This window comes from Anser cygnoides, chromosome 1 (assembly GCF_040182565.1).
Source record: "Anser cygnoides isolate HZ-2024a breed goose chromosome 1, Taihu_goose_T2T_genome, whole genome shotgun sequence".
NCBI lineage: Eukaryota > Metazoa > Chordata > Aves > Anseriformes > Anatidae > Anser > Anser cygnoides.
In genome coordinates, this window is record NC_089873.1 from 22,807,899 (window position 1) to 22,825,000 (window position 17,102).

The window sequence follows — 17,102 nt, forward strand, 5'->3', positions numbered from 1 at the left end:
AGGGGAGCGGAGGGGCAGGCGCTGAGCTCTGCTCTCTGGGGACAGCGACAGGACCCGAGGGAACGGCATGGAGCTGGGACAGGGGAGGGTCAGGCTGGGGGTTAGGGAAAGGTTCTGCAGCCAGAGGTGGTCGGGCACTAAGGCAGGGTTCCTAGGGAAGTGGTCAAGGCACTGAGCTACTGGAGTTCAAGAAATATTTGGACAACACTCTCGGACACATGGTCTGATTTTTTTTTATTTTTATTTTTTTGTGTGACCAGGAGTTGGACTTGGTGATCCTTGTGGGTTCCTTCCAACTCAGATATTCTATGATTCTATGATTCCCGAGAAAATGTTTAATTGCCAAGTCTTTTAAGGAAAAGATGAGTGTCTGATGGCTATATTTTGTGCTAAACTCAGTGTGACTTCGGTGTACTCAGGTGTATTTGTTGCATTTACCCTCTGTGAGGAATTCAACTTGTTTGTACCATGAATTCTAGATGGCCCTTGGCAGAAGGGAAAGGCCCTCAGACCCTCAAGATGGCCCTGTTTTTAGCTGTGTGAAATAATAGAACTTCAGACACTTTGGTAAAGTTTAGGGATGTAAAGGTGTTTATGCAATCAAGAAAGTTTTTAGTTACTTTTTAATATTAGAGGCTTAAATTGAACTGTATGGGGAGGTCTTTATATTTTTCTGGATGTTGTCTTTTGCTTAGTCATGAGCATCTTGTTCAGCACTGTCTCATTTAGTATGTCTCAGGCATGATAATGCTCAAAGTTGCTGAACAAGAAGCTCTGACAGCATATCTTCAACACACAAATTGATTCTCTGTACCTCTGACCTGGTGAACACAGAATATGTGCAGCTATAAGAGTGCTGCCAATGGAGTGTGTGCAGAAAACCTGCTAAAGGAGCAAACCCCCTAATGTCCCTAATTTAGAAATGAAGCCAATCATTTCTAATTAGTTTGCGATTAAAGAACTAGTAATCTTCTAGGTTGTGGGAATGTAGTATTTGTGGGTAAAGTGTCGTCTTGTTTTAGACTGAAATCCCCTTACAGAAGCAAATTGTCCATGTCCTGATCATGAAATCAAGCAGTCTATTAACTGGCTGCTTAGTTCTAATTTATGGTGCTTTTATTTTTATAAAGACCTGAAAAATACCTATAATTAGAACAATGAGGAAATTACAGATTTTCATCTGCAGATTTTCACCTGTTGAAAATCTTATGTTTCATCTGTTATCTACAAGTTTGCTCATTTAGAAAAAAAGTGGTATTTCACCATCTCTAGTAAAGAACATAGGTTTACTTCAACAGTAATACATTATAATGGCATAGTCTACAGCAATTCAGAGATCTTGAATCCACCTTTCCCATTCTGACCCATTAAAAAAATGCCTTTTTTTTTCTTAAAGAAAAGCGAAAAATGTAAAGAAAAAAGTATTTAATATTCCTTTACATTCTAGTATTTTTTTTCTACTGGTTACACCACTGAAATCAACTATTTCTTTTACTCGTCATGCCCTACTTCCTGCAATATGATGGTGTCATTAAAATGGGACACAGCAGGAAGAGACATTGGATAGGGCAAATGGAAAAGTTAATACAACATTTTCTTCAGCTTTTAATATTGTAAAAAGTTGCTATTGGATCTTTTCACATGCTTAAATTGGTAGCTGTCCTTTTGTCATGAAAAGCATTCTTTCTTTCCCTTCCTTTTTGGTTGCAGCTGAAAAAATCCTCCCGCTGTTTCTTCCTGAAAGAAACACCCTCTAATTCCACATGGGAACTCCATCATGACTAGTTCTATTTTGTCCAGCTACAAAAATTTCCTCTTGGATGTTTTCTGCTGTGAATATAAACCCAGTAATAACTCAAAGTGAAATTATTTTATGTTTTATTATGTTTATTTTCATTTTACGTTGGTTTTCATTGCATTTGTCTTGAAATCCTTTCTCATAATAGTTTCCTAGGTAGTAACATGCAGTCCTGTGAGCTAAACCAAATGCTCTGTATTCTTTCATATCTAAACTCAGTCCTTGCAGAAACTGTGAGAAAACATAAGCACAACTGATTTTTTGTTCTGCTGGTTCTAAGTGTCTATCCTCATAGCAGCAGACTGAACAGTAGACAGCATACAAGACACTGTGGGAGATACTAGCATTAGGCTTCCTCTGAGGACTACATAGTTGTCTCACAGACCTTGAAGAAAATGTTAAAGTGCATTGTGTTGTTGACAGAGTAAGCAAAGGAAAATAATACAAGCCCAGACCAGCAAGTATGAACAGGAGTGGGATGTGTGAGCTGGTAGCTGAGAGAATCTCAGATCTTCAGTTAAGTGAGAAAAACCTGGGAGGGAGGAGAGTGTATGTGGTCAGAGAAGCTAAACAATGGAGGAGAAACCATTCTCAATGGAAATGCTGGACACCACAGTGAGTTTACACAGGTCTTGACAAAAGGGATATGATATTCATTGAACTGCTGTTTAAATTCAAGATCATTGAAAGACATGTTTTTTTAGGGGGATGGGATTTATGTTGCCTAATATTTGTTTTAAGAATTAAATATGTAGTCACACAGGAACAAATCAGTTTAGGAGGGCACTTTAACCCATTTCCTTAGATGCTTCCTTTTTCAGAGGGGTTGAGATGAATTATAGTCTGGGGTTTCCTACCTCTTCTTGGAAGTAAAAAAAGCTTTTTTTAGGCTAGACAATGAATTACTAGATCACTAAGACTGCATGAGATGCATCCCTATCTAAGCAACTAACTTCAAGGAAACACCACAAGCTGATGAACAAAAATTATCCGGTACTTGATGTGAAATCATTACATTGAACCACTTAGTGCAAGTGGATATTCACAATACATTTCAAATCTTTGTTTAATTTCTCTGCATACACAATGCATCAAATATCAATTGCAGAAATGGCCCCGATGAGATACCCCTTAGCTTGCAGAGTCCAAACCAAACCAGAGCAGCCATCACACATGCTCCTTATTTGATGTAGGGGCAGATCATTCAGCCCAAATTTCTGAAAATCAGAGGAGAGGCCCCCACATGAAGCTCTTTCCATCAGCTCAGCTGAGAAGGCCTACATTCCTACTCACAGATTAATAACAAGCCAACCAATGGGTAATGCAAAGGGCATAATAACATCTCAAGCTGATACTGTCTTTGTTAAATAGCTGACTATGAACTGTTTGCAGACTGAATTAGTCTGCTTTTGTGGAATTTCTCTCAGAAGTGAGAAACTAAACATCCAGTCCATAGTCATTAATATAACTAGTTCAGATGTTGTAACTTTTTTTATGAAGTCTTGTTGTAACTTAACCCTTTTGTCTCTGAAAAGACTCAAATCAAATAGTAACCATAGATACTTAAGAAACCAATGTGCTTGGATATATCTGTTTACACTTCCAGCAAATACTTTCCAATTACAAGAAAGGCCTCTTCTAAGCGAGGTCTCAATCCAGTTTGTAACTAAAAATAATACTCCTGAGGACAAAAGTCCCTAGAGTTTATAGTCTGAAGTTTAAACTTAGAAGTTAGAAATTGACATGGGTAATCTATGTTAGAAAATGTAGGTTTTTTTCTACATTCTCACCTCACCGTGATTTTTCCATGATTTTTTTGCCCCCTTTTAATTAGAGAAATTCAGCAAAATATTTGGTTGTCTGCTCATGCTAACACTCACTGGTGTTCTGACCCTATTCTGAGAGAGAAAGAAATTGGGGATTTCTCAAAAATTTTGTATTCATATAGACTCAATCAATAGATTGTACATACCTGAAAGAGTGTGCTAGGCTACCAAGGAGCAGTAGTGAAAGTCCATATCTTTAGATCCCAGTTATCAAATGAACAGGATATACAACAGTGGCAAATTTTTATAGACTTTAGAGAAGATCAAGTTGTATGGGGACTGACAAATGCTTCCATTTTATTATGTTCTTTTATTTGCTATTATTAGTGAAAACTTTTATATTTATGGGTAGAGAAATTCAAAGTAAAGTCACAAAAGTTGAGCTGACTTTGAAACTTAAAATTTGAATAACTTTTAAAATATATCTTTGATCAAGTAGTTCTTAGATCTCTGTGTTAGCAAGTAGTAAGCAAGTTTTCTCCTTTATCTTCATATTATTTCATTTAGAAAGGTCAGATGAAATTTGTGACATGCTTTAATTATGACAAACACCTAATTTTATGATATAATTTAAAACACTTTTTTTCCTGTACAAAAATCAGTCAAATAACATTCCTCATTTACAAACCAAACTGACAACTTCTGAGGCTGAAAATCCCTGTTTCTGTAGAATTTAGGGAATGACAATTAGCTCATGGCTTCACATTTGCAGCTGATTGTTATTTTTTATTTTTATTTTTTGTAAATATGTACTGATATATATCGATATACGTAAAACAAAGAGCAGCAATCTTATGTTTGGCATTATTTTAATTGAAGTTAATGCGTTAAATTTTTATTTTCATATGTAATGTATAATATATCCAACTAAAGAGTTAAAAAAGTCCAATGCCATAGTAACATAGAATCAAATCAACTCTATTACTTTAACACATATTAACCTGGAAATACAAAAAGAATGTAAGAAGCAGTGGATCATTAACACTTGTAAATGCTATAATATATATATATATATATATAAAACTTACAAGGGTATAAGACTCAAGGAAATCTGAGACATGAGATACTTTAGTGTCCATTCTAAAATAAAAACAGATGAAGCAAGATGGGACTTGAGTGACATTTAATAATTGTATAAATATTTAGGAAACCTCAAAAACCATAGAATCAAAGACTGGTTTGGATTGGAAGGGACAATTAAATAACATATAGTCCAACACCCCTGCTTACTGACAGGGATATCTTTCACTAGATCAGGTTGCTCAAAGCCCCATCCAACCTGATTTTTAATGCTTTCTATGATGGAACATCCACAGCATCTCTGGGAAACCTGTTCCAGTGTCTCACCATCCTCATCATGAAAAATTTCTTCCTTATATGCATCGAACGAATGTTCTCTTAGTACCCCAATTCTCTCTCTTACCCTTTTATTTAAATTCCTGCAGTGTCTTTTTTTTTTTTTTTTTTTTTTTCTGTAGGTATTTCCGGAACAGATATGTGCTCTCATGTTGTCAGATGTATTGCCACCAGAAAGTGAACCAGTGAATAGAGATCTGCCAGAGCACCATTTTTGGAGGACAAGAATCTTCTGGCAGTAGCACTGATAATGCTCTGCCTGCAAGTTTCAAAGCTGCAGTCAGTTGATAACATGGTCATAAAACTTTTTGAAATGTTATACATAGCTTTGAGTTTTGTCCTCACTAAATAATATATTCCTATGTGACCAGTTCCACTGATATTGATTGGTGCACCTGAAGGAGAGATTACTTATCCCACCATATTTTTGATGCATCTTTTCTTTTACATATGTTTCATGGTTCTTGGTTAGATTGGTGGAAACCATATCCAACAGTGTCTTATCATTATTTGAATGTAGTCAGTACTGCTTAGCCTAACAGCAGAGCAAATCGTGGATCAGCAAGGCACTATTTTACACGATACTGATGCTGGTAGATGTAGTAGACTGAAGTTTTAAATGTACGAGAGTTCTGAATGCCTGTGCTAACCAACTTTTTAAACAGTGTTTCAAGGAGATTTAATTAAGCAACGAGAAAGCAATAACTAGAAGAGGGATTTTTTTTTTTTTTCACTCTGATAAGAATATTTAAAGTGTTGTTAGTGACTCAAAGCACCAAAATGAGCAATGCAACTTCATTTGTTTTTTTCTAAGTGAAAACATTCTTATAAATGTCACACATAGCTGTGGGAACAAAAAGAGAGAAAAAAAAAAAGTGACCAGAATTACGGTTTAATTCAACTTTGATGTATACTATTGTGCATTTTTAGAAGTGTATTGCTGAAAAAAAAATCTGATTTACTGTGAAGGTCAGGAAAAATGTTATGGTATTTCCAATAAAAAATGTTTGTGTGCAGGGAATTTTTTTTTTTGAAGTACTCCATTTAAAGAACCAGACAAACAAAAAATCTAGTTTTTCATTTAAAGTGAAGTTAAAGTGAAAATTATTGAAACATGTTCACTCACCTGAAATATTCTTTTGGCTATTCCGTTTGCATTGTTTTTTGAAAGTATTAAGTTTCAGCCCAGTTCTGGTTAGGATCTATTTTAAAATCTCCACATCCTTCTTGGGTTGAAAAACTGTTTTGTTTTAATTTGTTTTCTCAGACCTTTACTAATTGGTCTTGCTATATATATGTATATATATTCTGGTAAGTTAGCGTAAAGTATAACCCTTCCAAAATTGTATCAGGTACCAATTCACAAAACCTCTTCTGTTAATTGTTGAAGAATAGACAGTCAAACTGCTTCATTTCACTATCATTGCCTATACATCCTCAATTTTCTTTTTGGAATGGCTAAGCAAGAAAATTGATATAATCCTTAGCTTCCTCTCTGAATTGCTTTCTAAACTGACAATGTACTATTACTGAAAAGTTTTATGGGGCTCTCTGTGGACTAACTCATGTACAAAACAAGCATCACTGTTACCATGTGGCTACTAGAAAGCTCAACTCCGTCACTGTAAAAGTACATCACCCCCTTAAATTTCAGTAACTGAAGATAACGATCTCTATTGCATTATTTGTTCTGAGAAAGCAAACTCTCTACAACATGTGAGGAAAGCAACTGAATAATCAGGGAAGACTGCAAAGGGAGCACCATACGCACTTAGTGCTTCCTGCTGAGACTGCTAAAATGGCTAACATTTATAGATGACAACTTTCTGAGGAAAAGCTACCTGCAAAAATGGGAAGTTCTAACAAATTCTGACAAATAGAGAACTTTCATGCCTGAGCTAAAGAGTGGTGGGAGCCTACTTAAAAGTGTTAGCGATTAAGCTGTGATTGACATGCAGAAAAAGATCAATCCCAACACAACAATATTTATCTTTGATTTTGCTTTCTTCCAAGTACAGCTTAACTAAAACTGTTTTGTGTGCCAAGTAAATGGGATAAATAATTTAGCTGTGAGTGAAAAATGTGAATTATAACTGCAAACTGATGAAATGTTACTAGATATGTAAGATGAAGACTTGTAAACAAATAAGTTAGGAAAAAACAAACAAACAAACAGAAAAACCAACCAAGAGCTGCACAGATGCACCAATGGCCTTTATGCAGTAATTACACTTGAGCATATATAACAAATGCAGGTAAATGGTAGCTAGCAGAATAGATTTTTCACAGGTAACCATTTTGCCTATTATCATTTTCACAAATCATTTTTATTATCACTCCATCCTCCAACATTACTTGTCCTCACACTATTACCCCCACAGATCTTTCTCCCCTTAATTGCAACGCAGTCCCTAAAAAAGTGGATTTGCCACTCAGCACACATGAGAGGGGACAAGATGAAAGAAGATGAAAGTAGATGGGAATGTGGAAAGGCATGAGGAATACAAACTCTTGGAAAGGGATTTTTCATCGTTGGTGATGAATCCATAGTTAGGAGATTCTATCCCTTCTACAGTAGGATTTCTATCACTGCTAAGACAGCTATTAATATTGCTGTCCTCTAACTGAAGGAGAAAACATACAAGCCTTTTTTTTAAAAAAAAGGTTTTTTTTTTCCTAGATAAACACAGATTTTGCCAGAAATTACCAACCCTAAGAGTAAGATACATGAATCAATCAATAACAAACATAGCAATAAGTATGTTAAAATAGTATAAATGGAATCTATAGTCAGCAGTGTTTCTCACATGAGGTTTTCAAGCAGATGTTGAATATTTATCCATTGTTAGATGTATCAAAAATGGCACAAAAAAAAATCACAAGTATTATATTAATATTATTAGGTTAGTGAAATAAATGATATAACCCTACCAAATGATGATGACAAAGTAATTTTCATTTTAACTAAGTGAAAGACTATGACACATTGCAAGAACTGAAGATGAGAGTTTTTTGACAGGAATTTTCTAAAACTTACATGTGAGAGTTTTCAAACAGCTGCTGGATGTTTTCATGGAGTTAGCATAAATTATATCTATATCTGTGTTTAGTATAGATCCCAATAAACAGTGAGAAATTAAAATAAATATTTTAAGGTTGATTAATAAAAGTAATAGTTTCTGCATACAGTTCTGTAAACACTGAATGTTGATTTTGAATAAGAACCTTAAAATGATAGAAATCAAGGTGGCTCAAATTGAAAAATGTGTTGCTGATAGATTTCAAAGAGGAATGTTTCCATCTGTTGACTAAAGATTAGGAAATCAAGACAACACCTTGAAATATCCTATTTCCCAAGTGGAGCTCTAGTTATGTGCTCCTATTTTCTGCACTACTTTTCTAAGCTTGGAACCTGATGGTTACGCTGTCATTCTTTTTTTATTTCCAAAGATTAGTATCCTAGACCCATGCACACTGCATCCCCATAGCACTGACATCTGTTCTTCTAAGCTGGCCCCCACTCCTGTTTCTCCAAGCTGTCCAGTACACAAAACCTTTCTCAAACCCTGCACCCCATTGTTCAAGTCTGGAGCTCTAACTAGCTGTTGTATACAAGGTCTTTGATATTAATATTCGGTCTTCAAGTAACATAAATGAAGATTTTAACTACATATATAGGATGGATTCTTGAAAATATAGAAATAAATATGACAGATAATTTCAGTAGCATTTTTACACAAATGGCTTCAATAATGCAAATTGGAAACAGAAATATTGGCAAGACAGCATGAATGGGATTGGTCAAAAATGTAAGGTGAACTGGGTATTTCCAGAAACTATGTAGTTGATAAATAAAGTAATTAATTAAATTTCCCTGTATCACAAATTATGAAACAAGTATATCCATTCGCCTTATCTAGATTTTTATCTATCTATCTATCTATATAGATAAGAAAATAATAAATAAGCACTTTGCTCTGTACTCTTGTTGCCATGGACATGTGCACAGAAATTTAATCTATGTACACCCTAAGATTATCATTAAGAAGACAGTCTCTAAAATATAGGTGAATTGTGTAACGTATCCCACAGCAGTCACCTGTTAGTGAGATCAGTGACTTAAGTTTTGCTTGCTTTGCTTATATCCCACAGGTGGTATCATCACCCATGTATGAATTCATTACCTTAGCTATATTGCATTAATCTTAATTTACTTACTGTATTGTATTGTTAAGTTTTTAATTAAGATACATTCTAATTTATTGTTGTGAAGGCCTCATTTCTCTTGGGTATGTTACCCAAAGTCTCTTGATTCCCACATCCTACCTGGGGAACTGGCAATGTCACCTGCTTCTCCTTCCCTCACAAATGATAAGCCCCGGCCACAGCTCCTTATCTACCTGATCCATGTCTCACCTTATGTTCCTTATCTTTTCTGCTATAGCTGAGCTCCACCATCCTGAACAGAAAAGGCATTATCCCTGCAGAGATACTTCCTGCTATAGTCCAGTTTGTCCCTCTTGCTCAAGAAGTGCAAGAGTAGTTATGGCAACATTATACAGGCTCATAGCGGATCATTGTTGGTCTCTAGGGTTCATGAAAAGATTCCAACTAAAGGCAGTCAGGAACAGCTGACACTTTTCCTGGGCTTGTGATACATCTCTTCCTAGCTCTTCTGTAGCACAAGATGATAACATTAGTACATGTATCTATGTATTTTCCCCATTGGTCAGAGAAAGTCTCAACATCTTGCTGCGATTCCCCACAAGCTTGCACTATTCAGCATCAGGATTGGAAGACCTGCTGGAAAATACCGTGACATATTTCTCTGGATTTCCTTTGTATGGAAATCAGTGAAGGGAAGGATGGCATGAGCCCAGTTCTTGTCTCAGGTCTTGGCACACTGTCAGACCAAGCAGGTATGAAGTGCCTGGGTTCAAGAGTTTAAACATCTTCGCAGTCTTTTTGGTAATGACATAGCCTAAGCAATCTTTTCTGGAATAAAAACTGTAGGATGAGAAATTGAAGTGATCATTAAGAAAGCATTAAAGCATTTCTGTTATGAGATACATATTGTTTTATTATTTCAAGTCAGCCATGTGTGTAAAAGCATGCCTTTCTGAGCTCAGTGTCAAGCTATAAATGAAGCTATTATTACTTCATATACAATCTGAAGACAAATGATAATCATGTCTTCCAAACATGTAATATTATCTTTGTAGTAGATGAATATATTTATGATTTAGACAATATGCAGCATTTTACAATTATACATTAATGTTTATTTAGGACAGTGTAATATAATCAGATTTAATCAGATTTAAGTTGATGAGTTCTTGTCATCTTTATAAATTAATGTTTTAAACATCTGAGAATTCCGGAAAGAGAAAATGGAGAGAAACTTCAAGAAGAAAGAATGTGTAATTCAGTTTTTATTTATTTATTTATTTATTTCCCTTATGGAAGGCAGAGACTTCTATTGTCTTCTGGGTTTTCTAGTTTTAAAAGTATTAATCTTGTGATGTTGTTCACCCCTTCATAATTAAGGAAAGACACTCAGTGGTAATAAATTCATTTATAATCTTTTTTAATCTGGAATTTATATGATAAATTAGTTTATGATCACATATTTGTGAAGAGTAAAGGTGAAATAGTATACTGTGGAAGAAATTTATAGTAATCCGATGTGTGCTTAAAATACAGTGTAATAGAGGGGACCGTAATTCTTTTTTTTTTTTTTTTCTTTTGTAAATCTGTACTACTTAGTACTATTTATTTGCACAAGTGTTTGCTGCTTTTAGGGCATTATGACTTAGCATTTTATTATAGAAAAGGATTTCTTTCTGTCTTTCACCAACCCTCCACCCTTCAACATAAACATCCGTCTGATGTGTGAGGAGAATTACATTTGGCTTGGAAATAGAAAGAGGTATGTCTCCTTCAAACATCTCCTGTCCTGACCATCACATCTAGAGGATGTAGAAGCTCTTAGGAAAACATGCAGGTTATTGACTGCTGTGTGTCTGCAGCAGTTCTGTAAACCCTGCCCTTCACTCCTTGACTGGCAGGCATACTGTCTTGATTCCTGTCTTAACCAGACAGGAACAATTAAGGGAGGGCTCCTAAGGAGTACCCATCAATTACTGTTGGAAGCTAGTTCACAAATGAAATGAGTTAATAAAGTTGCAATCTAATTAAGCCACATCTCTTACATCCTTAATATCTTCTTTCATGTCTAGGTAATGCATTTCAAGGAACTGTGTAATTTTCAGCATGTGCAAGGAAAAGTTTTCTGTTTGCTTGGTTGCAGTAGTGTCGCGCAATTTACTAATCATTTGCCAATCATTAGATAGAACACTTTGAAAAGTGTTAGTTGAGCTACTTGTAATAAGTCACAAAGTTATGTGCTTTACTCTCATGGTCAGTAAGTCAGTACCTTTTCAAGAAGCAGGCATGTTTTTTTTTTTCTTCCTTTAATCCCTAAATACATTTTTATTTCTTTCCCTAAGGAGAAATAAAAGCGTGTCATAATTTTTTAGTGCTATTTATTTCTCCCAGTGCTCAGGGATATTTTAAAACATAAAACACTGATGATTGTCAGATTACAGATTTGTTCATATGTTACCATTGTAATGTGATACAGTGGCATTGAAGTACAGCAAGCAAACAGAAGGCTCTGAATAGAGTCCCTGATTTTTTTTCTCATGTCATATGAACTTGCATATTTTTTTCTAAAGAAAGATCTTGCATACAGTAAATTTGCAGTCATACGGAATGCAAATTTGCAAAATTTGGATACATCAACATTAATATCATGAATTGATAAAACACTATTTTGAAATAAAAACAAACAAAAAATAAGGTAAAGAATAGTAAAGAAATGGTGCATAAAATTTTGGTTCATTTTTATATTCTTAGTTTCAAATAGTGTGAATGGATTATTTTTACACTGAATGAGTCTGTTATCTAGTAGATAACCTTGGTTTTAGTCTTGTGCTCCCTGAGTCAATGGGAACTTGGCTGTAGACTTCAGCAGGACAGATTTCATGTCAAGATCTGTAAAGCCCTCTCTCCCCTTGTAAAAGAAAATTCTGTGCCTTAGAAATCAATGCCTGTATTCCCACAGAGGACATGGGATTGCATGTTGGTTGTCAGCCTAAAACATAATTTTTCTGAACTTTAATTTTAACTTTTCCACTTAGTAATATCACCCCTGAACATAAAAGATATCTCTGGATTTGGATGTAGATGATTAATGTGGGAAATCCCTGTAGAATCAAAATCTCATAATGTATTGATTTGCTCTGTATTCCCTCTGTAGGAAAAATGTCCCTGTAGGAAAGAGCAGGCAGTACATGGCTCTCAATAGGAAGCATAATTCACTAATAAATACAGCGAAAAAGTCTCAGAATAAGCACTTTTCAATATGGAGACAGATGGCCACATCACTTGGCAAACATTCAGCTTTTTTGTCCTGACATGTTTAAATAATGTTTATCAAGCAATAGACATAGATAAAAATCAAGGTAGCCTTAAATTTATCTAAAACAGAATGTCAAGCTGCTGTAGAAGTGTCCTATAAATAACAATAAACAGTTGTTGAACGAAAGTCAATAAGCTGCAAAGAGTATTTCTACTGGATTGTAGAAGTGCATATATATATATATATATTTCTTTCTTATCCTTGTAATGAAATGTTCTGTCCTGTTTCCCAGCCCAGGACTCAACATAATGTTTATATACCTGGCACAACATAAAAGGATTAGAGGCAAAACCAGATGGCCATATTTTCCCTTGTCTTGTTTATTTAGGTGATGGATAGCTGAGTCCTAACTTTACCTATCTATCTAACTGTAATCATTTATGTTCTTCTGTGAATTTTTGCTCACATGTGCACAAACGCATGCATACAGATTGAAGTAAACAGACTTTTTCTTTTTCTTTCTTAGGCTTAGAAAGAATTGCAAGAGATTCAGCCTATGAGCAAGAAGGAAAAGTTCAGTTTGTTATTGATGCAGTATATTCCATGGCCTATGCACTACACAACATGCACAAAGATCTCTGTCCAGGATATATTGGTCTATGCCCAAGGATGAGCACAATTGATGGTAAAGAACTACTTACTTACATCCGGGCAGTAAACTTTAATGGTAAGTTACATGTGCTTTTTTTTTTTTTTCTTCTTTAAATGTTTCAGAAGTGACAAGATGTGTTTTCTTCTATATATAGGATACGTCAAGGCACAGTGGAAAACACAAGATTAGAAGCAGTTCTCATTTAGTCAGAACTGTGAGTTTTTCCACCTGCTTTGAAACCCCAAGTGTATTTTTTATCTTAACATTAAGTTGCTCCCACAAGAAGCAGATGTTAAAAATAAGAATCTGTCGATCAAAATATTTCAGTGAAAAGCTGCTATTATTGAAACAAGTTGAGGACTCGTGCAGTCCTATTGACAGATTAAAATCCTTAGACAGAGGTTGCTCTTGTGTTTGCAAGACAATTAATTGAAAAAATACCCTTCTGAAAATTGGCTTCTTCTGAAATTACCGTTAACAATTTCCTTACAGAAGTGAAGAGAGTGGAATTTCTTTCAGCTTGCATATTTAAATCTCAATTAAAAGACTTACTATCAGTTCCAGCTTCTTTTCCATTTCATTGTTTTTTTGCTCAGTGATTTAGTCAGCTCTAGCACAACTGCAATATATATTTTTAAACAACACTACATAATCTGTGCAGCTGGGATCTGCCTGCTGGGGAAATGCAGTTACTGTTGCTTGTGCTGTCAACAGTAGAGACTGTTAAAGAATAGGCTTAATTTATGAATGTAGAATTGAAAAGGGTAGAACATATTTGGTGGTGAAATAAAGTTGCTGAAAACTTATATTATTTCATGAAACCCATAACTGTTTTAGGCTATATTTGCCATTATTTTACACGGAAATGGAACAATGTGCTTTGCTATATTTTCCTTTTTTTCCCTACTTGGTGGTAATTCACGTACTAGAAATGCCTTCTAACTATAGAGAGAAGCAGTGTCTATCACAATTCACTCCAGTGACCTCAGCTGCCAGCCTTTTTGAAAAAAGCACAAGGTCATTTTGAATTTAGCTTCCAAGTGGAAGCATTTTTTTGCTTTAGGTAATGTACCAGACCATTTGGTTGATATGAATATTGGCTGCAGTTCACAATTTTTTCCTCTTCTAAACCTTTTTTCTTTCTATGCAATTTTTGTGAAAAGGGAATCCCTGTCTCCAGGAATATAAAGACAGAAGGAGTTTAAAATGATTCTTTAGGGGTATTAAAGAAAACCTGGAGCAAAGTATGTAGCTGACAAATGGGAATGTTGCTATGATGACAAAAGTAGGCAGCATATTGTAAGGTTTGCAGTGATAATTATCTACATTTCCAGCTTATATTCTTTTGAGTCTGTGTTGTTAAAGCATAAAGAAAGTGATCTGTTTTCATTTGGTTAGCATTAAAGTTTAGCATAAAAAGATAAGCCATACACTTCACTTGAAACCTTTTTCTCCCTAAAGATTGTTGTATTTCATCGATACCTGTCATGTTTTCTCTGGCTTACTCTAACTATTGCAACAACATGGGGAGATGAAAGAGTGGGATAAATCATTCTGGGCACTAATGAAAAAATATCTGTTTTTGAACAAGTGATTTACTGAAAGAGAGGAAAAGAGAAAGAAATAAAGGGAACATTTCTGTGAGGTCAACTTTCTGTCTCATGAGATACAAAAAATCTTTGCAGTATGAGGTTAGTCAACATTATGTACTGGTGTGCTAACTTTCTGTGTGTGTCATATGTCGCAGTATTTCCCTGGGGTCACACACTGAGGTCATGCAATGGGAGACATCATCAGAAGACAGTCTTTAATCCCGTGCCTTTTCCTATTAAACTCAAGTCTCTGTTCCTCAGGAAAACAATGTAGCTGTGTCTGACTTGGGTTACAGAGGTGAACAGATATGCAGGTTGCTAGACCTTGTGTGGTGGGAGTTGACAGTAGTGCTGTGTGTCAATTTTGACGTGAGTCCTTGGTTCAAGTCACTAACAATGTATTATTTAAAAGTGAACTGATACATGAAGGGAAAACCTTGGCTTTTACAGCCATTCAAGGTAACATTTTTCTATCCTAACAATAACAAGATCACAGCATTGCTGAGATTGGAAGGGACCCCTGGAGACTGCCTGCTCCAGCCCCCTGCTCAGATCAGGTTCAGCTAGATCAGACTGCTCAGGACCACATCCAGTCCTGTTCTGAATATATCCAATGATGGAAAATACTGCAAAATTTTCTCTGAGCAGTCAGTTTCAATGTTTGAGCATCTTCTCAGTAAAAAGTCTTTTTCTTATGCTTAAACATTTTCTGTGTTTTAGAATTAAGCCACTGTGCCTCAAGATGATGATAATCCCTCTTAACAAAGGTAGTAATGAGTGGGTGCAACTGCCACTAATATGTTGCTACATTGAGTTCAGTGGGTTACAACTCACAAAGTTGACTTGTGTTGTGAAGGACATCATACTGTCTTATGGAGAGTCCTCAGTCTCCATAAGGGGAAGAAAACATGCATGTTTCTTTTTATTGGAGTAATAGTTTTGCTTTTGATTACAAGTAATCACTTTGAAATATGTTTATTTTTTTTCCTGTGTTTATTTTTATTTACAAAATGTAAAGAAGGTTTATTCCCCTGAAGGATTCATCTGTGTAATACTCCGTGACACCTTCATGACTGAAGGGTGGTCATAACCACCAGCACACAGTGTACTGATGTAATTGATACGACATTTGCTTCTGCTTGGATATTCTTCTGCCAGTTCTGTGTTAAATACAGAAAATCTCACAGTTCAGCATGATTTTGAAGGGGATAGAAGTTCTACATCTATAATAGCAATGAATAAATTTATTTGTACATGAGATTTGAATTACTACTGAGTGCAATCTTCTATTTTACTATTGCCTTTGTTTTTTTTTTTTTTTAGAACAGCTATCAAAGCATGGTGTTTAAAAACAATTGCTTTTCAGTTATAATGGACAGTTTAATCATTAATTTCACTTCTTATGGAAAGAAACCTCTAAGAAACCTCTAAAGTAATTCAGCAGCCTATTGCTTTGTACATAGAAATTAAATGTTTTGTTTGTTTGTTAAAAAAAAAAAAGGAAAAAAAGGAAAATATAAAGACTCTTATTTCCAAGCCAGAGCATTTCCAAGCCAAGACACAGCCCATTTAGTTCCCTAGGTTCTTGACGTTCCCTGCTGGTAGACCATAACCAGCCACTCCCAGCTACTTGATTAAAGAATACTGAGAGATCTCAGAATTTTCATGCTCCTACTCGTCTTTGTTTTTCTTTGGCAAAAAGTAAATATGTTGTCACTTTATGGAATTTTTCTTTTTATAGAGATTCAACATTTGAAATATTTTCCTCACTTTTTTTTTTTTTTATCCAGAACAAATTAAATTTTTATGTGGAATTGATGTTTAATGTTTAAAATTATTGAAATCATTTTTTTTCTTGTCAATTAAGTTTATAAATGGTGATGTACAATATGGTGTAATTGTGTAATGACCCAGTAGATATCCCTTCTCCACTGTTCTCATTGTTTGACTTCATTAGTCTGCCTACAAAATAATCAGATGCTTTCTAAGAGTTTTTACCCTAGCATGTGCTGAGTGTTTTATGAGAAATGGTCATCATTTAACAGAAATAGGACTTGAATGTGCAATCATAGTGGAGGTGTTTCAAAGTGTGTATTTGTATTTTTTTATTTTTTAATTTTCTTTAATTTTTTAATGAACAATTTTTTCTCTGTAGTTTCTTCTAAAGGGAAAAAAAAAGAAGAAGAAAGAATGACAAAGCGATTATCATGGTATTTCTTGGTCAGAAATAAAACACAGAATCATAAGATTGATCTATGTCTCTCTCCACAGTTGTCCTACTTCAGAAGCAAAGATTAGAATTTGTGTTTGAATTCCAAAGGCAAAGGTCAATGCTCATATTGTACGTAAAGCATTTCACAGAATGACACAGAATCACAGGCTGACGTTGGAAGGGACCTCTGGACATCATCCAGTCCAAACCCCTGCCAAGCAGGGTCACCTAGCACACATTGCA

General features: G+C 35.1%; 1 protein-coding gene across 8 annotated transcripts in view; it reads left to right on the plus strand.

Moving 5' to 3' along the window:
• The window catches only part of GRM8 (glutamate metabotropic receptor 8), a 349,088-nt gene that overhangs the window by 203,741 nt on the left and 128,245 nt on the right, over positions 1 to 17,102 (plus strand). For all 8 annotated transcript variants that reach the window (XM_048080808.2, XM_013188397.3, XM_013188398.3 and 5 more), the window contains one exon: positions 12,930 to 13,130. In XM_048080808.2, the coding sequence (XP_047936765.1) occupies positions 12,930 to 13,130 (201 nt within the window). The remainder of the gene's footprint in view (positions 1 to 12,929; positions 13,131 to 17,102) is intronic.